We start from the raw sequence: 10,000 nt of genomic DNA, 5'->3' as shown, positions 1-10,000 counted from the left end.
CCCAGACCTGAACCGGATCAAACGCTCCCCATCCAACCTGACAGAGCTTGAGAGGATATGCAGAGAGCAATTGGAGAAACTCCACAAATACAGGTGTACCGAGCTTGTAGCGTCATAACCAAGAAGACTCAAGGCTGTAATCTTTGCCAAGGGTGCTTCAACAAAGTACTGAACAATAATATAATATAATATAATAATATAATATATAATAATAATATAATATAATATAATATAATATAATAAAGGGAACAAAGGGTCAAAGGGTCTGAATACTGATGTAAATGTGTTATTTCAGTTTTTTATTTTTAACACATTTGCAAAAACTTCTAAAAACCTGTTTTTACTTTGTCATTATGGGGTATTGTGAGTAGATTGATAAGGAAAAATAAAAATGTAATTTAATTAATTTTAGAATAAGGCTGTAACGTAAACAATATTTGGAAAAAGTCAAGGGGTCTGAAAACTTTCTGAATGCTTTCCATTTAAAATTACTCAAGCAAACAGCCAAATTATCTTTCAAAAATCAATGAAACAACACCTGCCAACACAATGCCTCTCCCCTACCTGACCTAGTTAACTTAGTTAAGGCATATGCATATGTAGTAATATATGTGTGTAAGTCTGTAATGTGCATGTTCATGTGTTCCTAATGTACGTCAATTGTAAAATATTTAGTCTGTAATGTGTTTTTCGTTATATTTCGGACCCCAGTAAGACTAGCTGTCACCATTGGCGTCAGCTAATGAGAATCCCAATAAAATCTATATCTAAATCGTGTCGTCATGGAAGATGGATAAGGCTTTGGACATAGTGGATTCTTTAGCAAGAATGGGCAACACTGGTACTGATGGCCACTACGTGCACAGAAATGAATTCCAGCCCATCACTAACACACTCGATTCAGCTGATCAACTTATCATGGTCATCGATTCAGCTGATCAACTTATCATGGTCATCAATTCAGCTGATCAACTTATCATGGTCATCAATTCAGCTGATCAACTTATCACAGTCATCAATTCAGCTGATCAACTTATCACGGTCATCAATTCAGCTGATCAACTTATCACAGTCATCAATTCAGCTGATCAACTTATCATGGTCATCAATTCAGCTGATCAACTTATCACAGTCATCAATTCAGCTGATCAACTTATCATGGTCATCAATTCAGCTGATCAACTTATCATGGTCATCAATTCAGCTGATCAACTTATCACGGTCATCAATTCAGCTGATCAACTTATCACAGTCATCAATTCAGCTGATCAACTTATCATGGTCATCAATTCAGCTGAGTGATTAGGTCAATGTTATGTTAATGCCTGGTTGAAGCAGATTTCCCACCTGCTGTCTGTTTGAAGACACTCTCTATTAGGTCATAGTTTTGATGTTATGAACTTCCTAATAAAACTGTCCATATTAGAAAAGAAACATACAGCATGTACTCTTATCAGAACATTACAGACTGGTCTAGTTCTCATTGTTTACGAGGCCTGTGCAGAATGTCACAGGGTGAAAATAGATGCTGTGTCTTAGGACTACAGGAAATGACATCAGCTGAGAAACAAAAGTGAACTTGGTGGGTGTGGAGGGTATGGTGGTTTGGAAACCACAACATTTAGAACAATACACAGCCCGGTTTAATGGCCATAGCAGTGGTCCAGAACGACAAACAGTGGATCCTTCATCCTTCCAGTGTGTGGCCTGCATGACTAAGCCCGCACTAACTACTACACACTCACCACACAGGGAGAGCAAGACACTGTGTCTCTCCCCACTGTAGCTGGATTCTAATCACTCTAGACCAGGGATGTCAAACTTATTCCACGGAGGGCCTATTGTCGGCTGTCTTTTTTTTTTTATTAAGACCCAGACAACCAAATGAGGGGAGTTCCTTGCTAATCATCAATCAAGTACAGGGTTGGAGCACAAACACACAGACACCCCCCTCTCTCCCCCTTCCCCCTCTCTCCCCCCCCCTCTCTCCCTCTCTCCCTCTCTCTCTCCCTCTCTCCCTCTCTTTCTCCCTCCCCCCCCCCCTCTCTCTCTCCCTCTCTCTCTCTCCCTCTCTTTCTCCCTCCCCCACCCCCCTCTCTCTCTCCCTCTCTCTCTCCCTCCCCCACACCCCCTCTCTCTCCCTCTCTTCTCCCCCCACTCTCTCTCTCTCTCCCTCTCTCCCCCTCTCTCTCTCTCTCTCTCTCTCTCCTCCCCCACACCCCCCTCTCTCCCTCTCTTCTCCCCCCACTCTCTCTCTCTCCCTCCCCCCCTCCCTCCCCCTCTCTCTCTCTCCTCTCTCTCTCCCCCCTCCTCTCTCTCCCTCCCCCTCTCTCTCTCTCTCTCTCCCCCCCTCCCTCTCTCTCTCTCTCCCTCCCCCCCCTCTCTCTCCCCCTCTCTCTCTCTCCCTCTCTCTCTCTTCCCCCTCTTTCTCTCTCTCTCTCTATCTCTCTCTCTCTCTCCCCCCCTCTCTCTCTCTTGAAGTAAAAAGTGTATGAACGTAAACATATTGTGCTTTTCTTTTCCATTGATTTAACATGCAACATGTGTAAAAAACACTTTTGGAAATAGAAGGATTTATATTCAGAAGCAAAGTGGAAAGCAGCATCGTTCTTGTTTGTAACAATCTGTTGACTGCATTTTACAAAACAGAACAGTATGCAGACTTAAAGTGAATGGATCTGCGCTGTTTGAGTGACAGGGTGGGGATGAGGGAAGCATTCGCAAGAGGAGAAAAACACTGAGTGTAACTATAAAAGTGGATGTTATATGCAGCTGAGTGGCATTTCAAAATATTGCGATATGGATATTAGACATGTAAATGTTGCAATTTTGATCATTATTCGATTAATCTTGCATCCCTATTTATCTGTGCAAGGTTTTATCTAACTAGCTAACGCTAGGTAGTTCTGGTTGTGTGAAAAACTGATAGTGAATGTTTTGAAGCCAAGAATATTTGCTAGCTACAGAATTACTTGCACAATCACTGTCTTAGTCTTCATTGTAGGGTCAGCAAGTTAACAACGGATGTGCAACCAGTCAAGAAGAGAAAAAAGAGGACATAAGAGTTTTTTTTCAAAGGAGCGTAATGTACTGTAAGGTTTTTGGCAACTGCCCACATACCAGCCCTTCAGTGCTTTCGACTTAGATGACTCATGAAGGTGTGTTCCATGTGTCAGGACGTTGTGTGGTGCTATCATGATCATGGCAGGATAGTGACAGACATGAACAGACAGAGGGGCAGAGAGGAAGAGAGAGAGAGAGGCCACAAACCAACGGGTAAGATAGTGAGAAGTGCCTCTCCAAGCCCATAGAGTTCAAAGTCTGCTAATCTGTCATAGTTTGAATCAATCTGAATGATCATATATGATCTCTGATGAAATGATAGCAACTTAAGCCTAGAGAGTGTGTTGCATGTGTTAACTTCTAGCAGGAGAGAGCCATGATGATATTTTATTTTTGATAATTGTGTAGAGAGGAGATTGATTAATTTCAGATTTACCTTTCATGCCTACCTTTATAAAAAAGGATTAAAAGAGTTTTGAACTGTGTATGTTACTAAAGTTGAAAATATGTACAGCAGCAGTAGTAACAACATTGGCGAAGTAAGAAAAATACTATTAAAATCATATAGAGAAAGAGTACAAAATGGTTGTTAAATTGATGTCCACATATTATTATATACATATAACAGTCACACTGGTTTCAGTACAGTATAAATGACCATGGCTCTAAGACTGATTTTACTGTATCAGAGCAAGTGCACTTCTGTAAGGACTTCCTTCTTGTAAATTTGCCCTTATGTAAGTTAAGAGTTGTCTGTATCCTTTTCTCAAGCATTTAAAACCTGTTATTTTTGATTTACAAAGCTACATCTGGGGGCATGCTCCTGGACACCCCACCCCCCCTCAAAGCAAAATGTGTCCCCGCCCCCCAATGTCAGAGTCGCTCCTACGCCCCTGGTCACTGTCTCCACCTCTCTGTTAGTTCAGTCTGTTAGAAAGACAGTACATTCACTGAGGAGACACACCTTGACATAGACAATAAACAGGTGTAGATAACATTCAGGAGCAGGAATGTAGTTGTACCTGATCAGTTATATTCATAGAAAGGTCCCCTCTAGTGCTATTCACTCATACCAAATACCATTGGCTATTTCACAATCACCTGAAGATATATTGGATTCATTTTAGAATTAAATTAAAACAATATCACGTCACATGAAAGTCGTCTGTGTCATGAGGTTCCCTTGATGTCTTTGACCCCCCCTATCTGTGTTTGTTAGAGTAGGAGTATGTTGAGCTGATTTCTCTGGGCCATGAAAGAGTTAACAATAATACAGAGAGTGAATCGGGTTGTCCCCAGCAACGCACTGGCATCCCAAGAGCTCTTGAAGAGAAAACATTCTATGGGGGTGAAGAACTAAGAGAAGGAGAGAAAGAGAGAGAGAAAGAAGGAGATAGGAGATCTGTCTCTCAAGAGAAGACAGGCTGTGTTCCCACTGTCCACAAAATGAGGTGGAAACTGAGCTGCACTTCCTAACCTCCTGCCAAATGTATGACCATATTAGAGACACATATTTCCCTCAGATTACACAGATCCACAAAGAATTAGAAAACAAACCCAATTTTGATAAACTCCCATATCTATTGGGTGAAATACCACAGTGTACCATCACAGCAGCAAGATTTGTGACCTGTTGCCACGAGAAAAGGGCAACCAGTGAAGAACAAACACCATTGTAAATACAACCTATATTTATTTATTTTCCCTTTTTTACTTTAAGTATTAGCACAATGTTACAACCCTGTATATAGACATAATGTGACATTTGAAGTGTCTCTATTCCCTTGGAACAATTGTTAGTGTAATGTTTACTGTTCATTTTATTATTTCACTTTTGTTTATTATCCATTTCTCTTGCTTTGGCAATGTAAACATATGTTTCCCATGCCAATAAAGCCCCTTGAATTGAACTGAGAGAGAGAGACAGAGCAAAAGAGAGTGAGAGAGAGAGAGAGCAAAAGAGAGTGAGAGAGAGAGAGAGAGCAAAAGAGAGAGCAAAAGAGAGCGAGAAAGAGAAAAATAGAAAAAGAGAGACAGAGAGAAAGAGTGATTGAGAGATATTGTACATTGCAAGGATATATTTAGAGAGCCAGAGCCAGAGAGATATAACCCCAGCCAAGTCAGACCACAGCCAGAGAGATATAGCCCCAGCAAAGTCAGACCACAGCCAGAGAGATATAGCCCCAGCCAAGTCAGACCACAGCCAGAGAGATATAGCCCCAGCCAAGTCAGACCACAGCCAGAGAGATATAGCCCCAGTCAAGTCAGACCACAGCCGGAGAGCAGGCCTAGGCACTCCACTCATGCCCAGACATGGAGCTGGACACTGGGCAGAGAAGACTGGCATCTCCCTCTGGTATCTCAGCCTCCCAGACACAGAGCAGACAGACACAGAGCAGACAGGCCTAACATGGTCAAGTCAATGGAAGGACCTTTAGTAGCAACAATGGCAAGGGTACACATGTGATTGGGGTTAAAACACTGGATGTCCACTTACTGTAAACACACAGAGCTCACACCGCCACAGGGGACCTCTAAATGGAAGTGTGTGTGTGTGTGTGTGTGTGTGTGTGTGTGTGTGTGTGTGTGTGTGTGTGTGTGTGTGTGTGTGTGTGTGTGTGTGTGTGTGTGTGTGTGTGTGTGTGTGTGTGTGTGTGTGTGTGTGTGTGTGTGTGTGTGCGCCACACACGCATGTGTGTCTGGGTGGAAGGGGGTCTGTTGAGGGAAAGAGATCAGAGATCTGAAGAGACTCCCCATGAGTATATCTGTATGACCAGGCCAAGACATGAAGAGAAGAGAGGGAGAGACAGAGACTGAGACAGAGAAAGAGGGTGTTTGAATGTGTTTTGGGATTAGGACTAACTCTGCACGGTCAGATCTGAATGACTGCCACTTCAGATCCATCGTCTCTCTCTCTCCCCCTCTCTCTCTCCCTCTCTCTCTCTCTCTCCCTCTCTCTCTCCCTCTCTCTCTCTCTCTCTCTCTCTCTCTCTCTCTTCTCTCTCTCCTCTCTCTCTCTCTTCTCTCTCTCCTCTCTCTCTCTCTTCTCTCTCTCTCTCTCTCTCTCTCTTCTCTCTCTCTCTCTCTCTCTCTCTCTCTCTCTCTCTTCTCTCTCTCTCTCTCTCTCTCTCTCTCTCTCTCTCTCTCTCTCTCTCTCTCTCTCTCTCTCTCTCTCTCTCTCTCTCTCTCTCTCTCTCTCTCTCTCTCTCTCTCTCTCTCTCTCTCTCTCTCTCTCTCTCTCTCTCTCTCTCTCTCTCTCTCTCTCTCTCTCTCTCTCTCTCTCTCTCTCTCTCTCTCATAGGGCGTGGCCCTGCGCCTGAACACAGCTTTCTCAGAACAATCAGGATTAAATCATATTTTTTTTAAAAGCAGGCAAAGAGATACATATAACATAGTTAGAATATTATTATTAATTCAGCCCAGGGTCTCAGCTACACCCTACACAGAACTATTATGGTGTAAAGTCCATCCGAGTGCTCTAGTGAGTTACTAGTAGAGGAAGTAGTGACTAACACTGCACCTGGAGCTAACACCACTCCCTTTCTTCAATATCTCCTATCTGAGTCCTCTGTAGCTCAATTGGTACAGCATGGCACTTGTGGGTTCCATTCAGGGGACCACCCGTATGTAAAATGTAAGCACGCGTGACTGTAAGTCGCTTTGGATTAAAAGCATCTGCTAAATGTCATGTTATGCTATGTGAGTTTAAGTGTGTGAATGCGATGTGGACAGCGGTTCTGGATGGGTCAGGGACTTCAGCTCGGCCTGGTGACTAACAGCCATGCATGGATTTGCGAACATATTGACACAGTCACAGGTGTGGAAACAATAGAGGTTTACTGAGCTATTGGATTCTACATGGGGTGTGAATGTGAGTCAATAGCCAAGAAGTGCCTTTTTCTCATCAGGAAAATAAAGTGGGAATAAAATAGGCCGACACCACAGATAAACAGAGTGAATCGGCGACGGGTTTTGGGAGTCGAGCCACAATGGCATCCCTCCGTGGGAATAACATGCTCTGCCATTGTCTTTACAATTACAGGTCTGTTTCCTCACTTTCCTGTTGTTTCCCGAAGAGCTGGGATAACAATCACATTTCTACTCCTTACTGGAAATGAGTTATGTAACTCATCTTCTGTACAGTTTACAAGAAGCTAGTGATCCCGTAAAGTCTAGTGTATTATGAGAAACAGAAGACTACTCAGACATGGACGACCTGGGCATTGGAAGAACATGAGAGCAAGGTTTAGAGCATTGGGGTGTAAGTGTGTACTATTGTATATTGTGTATATTCACTCTAACGGTTTGTGTAGGATGTTAGTGTGCGATGTCATTTTGAGGGTGTGTCGGGTAGGGTGTTAGTGTGTAGTGTGTACTCACCCTGAAGGTGTGACCGTGTCCTTTGAGTGTGTATTATGTAGGGTGTGAGTGTTTAGGATGTTAGTGTGACCATCATGGTCACCTAATAATCCCCAGTTTACAATTGTCTCATTAATCCCCCTCCTCTCCCCTGTAACTATTCCCCAGGTCTTTGCTGCAAATGAGAACGTGTTCTCAGTCAACTTACCTGGTAAAATAATGGATAAATAAAAAATAAAATAAAAAGTGTGTAGGGTGTCAGTGTGTAGGGTGTCAGTGTGTAGGGTGTCATTGTGTAGGGTGTCAGTGTGTAGGGTGTCAGTGTGTAGGGTGTCAGTGTGTAGGGTGTCAGTGTGTAGTATGTAGGGTGTCAGTGTGTAGGGTGTCAGTGTGTAGGGTGTCAGTGTGTAGTGTGTCAGTGTGTAGTGTGTCAGTGTGTAGTGTGTAGGGTGTCAGTGTGTAGGGTGTCAGTGTGTAGGGTGTCAGCGTGTAGGGTGTCAGTGTGTAGGGTGTCAGTGTGTAGGGTGTCAGTGTGTAGGGTGTCAGTGGGTAGGGTGTCAGTGTGTAGGGTGTCAGTGTGTAGGGTGTCAGTGGGTAGGGTGTCAGTGGGTAGGGTGTCAGTGTGTAGGGTGTCAGTGTGTAGTGTGTCAGTGTGTAGGGTGTTAGTGTTTAGGGTGTCAGTGTGTAGTGTGTCAGTGTGTAGGGTGTTAGTGTTTAGGGTGTCAGTGTGTAGGGTGTCAGTGTGTAGGGTGTTAGTGTGTAGGGTGTCAGTGTGTAGTATGTCAGTGTGTAGTATGTAGGGTGTCAGTGTGTAGTGTGTCAGTGGGTAGGGTGTTAGTGTGTAGTGTGTCAGTGGGTAGGGTGTCAGTGTGTAGTGTGTCAGTGTGTAGTGTGTCAGTGTTTAGGGTGTCAGTGTGTAGTGTGTCAGTGGGTAGGGTGTTAGTGTGTAGTGTGTCAGTGTGTAGGGTGTTAGTGTTTAGGGTGTCAGTATGTAGCGTGTTAGTGTGTAGGGTGTTAGTGTGTAGGGTGTTAGTGTTTAGGGTGTCAGTGTGTAGTGTGTCAGTGTGTAGTGTGTCAGTGCGTAGTGTGTCAGTGTGTAGTATGTAGGGTGTCAGTGTGTAGTGTGTCAGCGGGTAGGGTGTCAGTGTGTAGGGTGTCAGTGTGTAGGGTGTCAGTGTGTAGTATGTAGGGTGTCAGTGTGTAGTGTGTCAGTGGGTAGGGTGTCAGTGTGTAGGGTGTCAGTGTGTAGGGTGTCAGTGTGTAGTATGTCAGTGTGTAGTGTGTCAGTGTGTAGTATGTAGGGTGTCAGTATGTAGTGTGTCAGTGTGTAGGGTGTCAGTGTGTAGGGTGTCAGTGGGTAGGGTGTCAGTGTGTAGTGTGTCAGTGTGTAGTGTGTCAGTGTGTAGTGTGTCAGTGTTTAGGGTGTCAGTGTGTAGGGCGTCAGTGTGTAGGGTGTCAGTGTGTAGTATGTCAGTGTGTAGTGTGTCAGTGTGTAGTATGTAGGGTGTTAGTGTGTAGGGTGTCAGTGTGTAGGATGTCAGTGTGTAGGGTGTCAGTGTGTAGGGTGTCAGTGTGTAGGATGTCAGTGTTTAGGGTGTCAGTGTGTAGGGTGTCAGTGTGTAGGGTGTCAGTGTGTAGGATGTCAGTGTGTAGGGTGTCAGTGTGTAGGGTGTCAGTGTGTAGGATGTCAGTGTGTAGGGTGTCAGTGTGTAGGGTGTTGGGTGTCAGTGTGTAGGGTGTACTCACTCTGAGGGTGTGTATAACTGTGTCCTGTGCCTCCAGTTCTCCCTCCAGGATGCTGAGGAGCTTCAGGAGCTCCGGCCTGCTCAGAGTCTCCATATTCATCATCACCCCCTAAACACACACACGCACACGCACACGCACACACACACACAGACAGACAGAGAGAAGAGGGGGATGGATGGATTATTGTCAGAGTTTAGAGATTGGAGAAAGGCAGGATTACTAACATCTGTCTATAAACACATAAAATGTCACTACACTATCACAGCAATAAAAACCACTCAAGTTCGGTTTGAATGGCATTTTTAGCTTTTTAAATTCATAGCTCCCGTTCTGAAAGGGGGATAGTGTTAGAGACGCACACAAACATACACACACATGCGCGTGCGCACACACACACACATTCCTGTAGGGTGACAGCGGAGGCCCCTCTGTGGGCTGGCAGGGTAGTGCCGGGATATAAACAGGAAGTCATTAGCATATCTGCATGTTAAGTCACTGAGTCTGACTGAGAGAGATGCTATTTGGCCCTAAACAGAGAGTACACAGTGGCAGAATACCTGACCACTGTGAATGACCCAAACTTAAGGAAAGCTTTGACTATGCACAGACTCAGTGAGCATAGTCTTGCCATTGAGAACGGCCGCCGTAGGCAGACCTGGCTCTCAAGAGAAGACAGGCTATGTGCTCACTGCCCACAAAATGAGGTGGAACCTGAGCTGCACTTCCCAACCTCCTGCCCAATGTATGACCATATTAGAGACACATATTTCCCTCAGATTACACAGACCAACAAAGAATTTGAAAACAAACCATTTTGATAAACTCCCATATC

General features: G+C 44.3%; 1 protein-coding gene across 1 annotated transcript in view; it reads right to left on the bottom strand.

Moving 5' to 3' along the window:
• cttnbp2nlb (CTTNBP2 N-terminal like b) overlaps window positions 1–10,000 on the bottom strand; it is a 38,664-nt gene that overhangs the window by 23,132 nt on the left and 5,532 nt on the right. Inside the window, exon 2 of the mRNA XM_046364949.1 lies at window positions 9,169–9,276. Coding sequence (XP_046220905.1) covers window positions 9,169–9,276 — 108 coding nt within the window. The remainder of the gene's footprint in view (window positions 1–9,168; window positions 9,277–10,000) is intronic.

Source organism: Oncorhynchus gorbuscha, linkage group LG10 (assembly GCF_021184085.1).
Source record: "Oncorhynchus gorbuscha isolate QuinsamMale2020 ecotype Even-year linkage group LG10, OgorEven_v1.0, whole genome shotgun sequence".
In the NCBI taxonomy this organism is placed as follows: Eukaryota; Metazoa; Chordata; class Actinopteri; order Salmoniformes; family Salmonidae; genus Oncorhynchus; species Oncorhynchus gorbuscha.
Note: the sequence above shows the minus strand (reverse complement) of the source record. Positions and strands in the feature narration are given on the sequence as shown.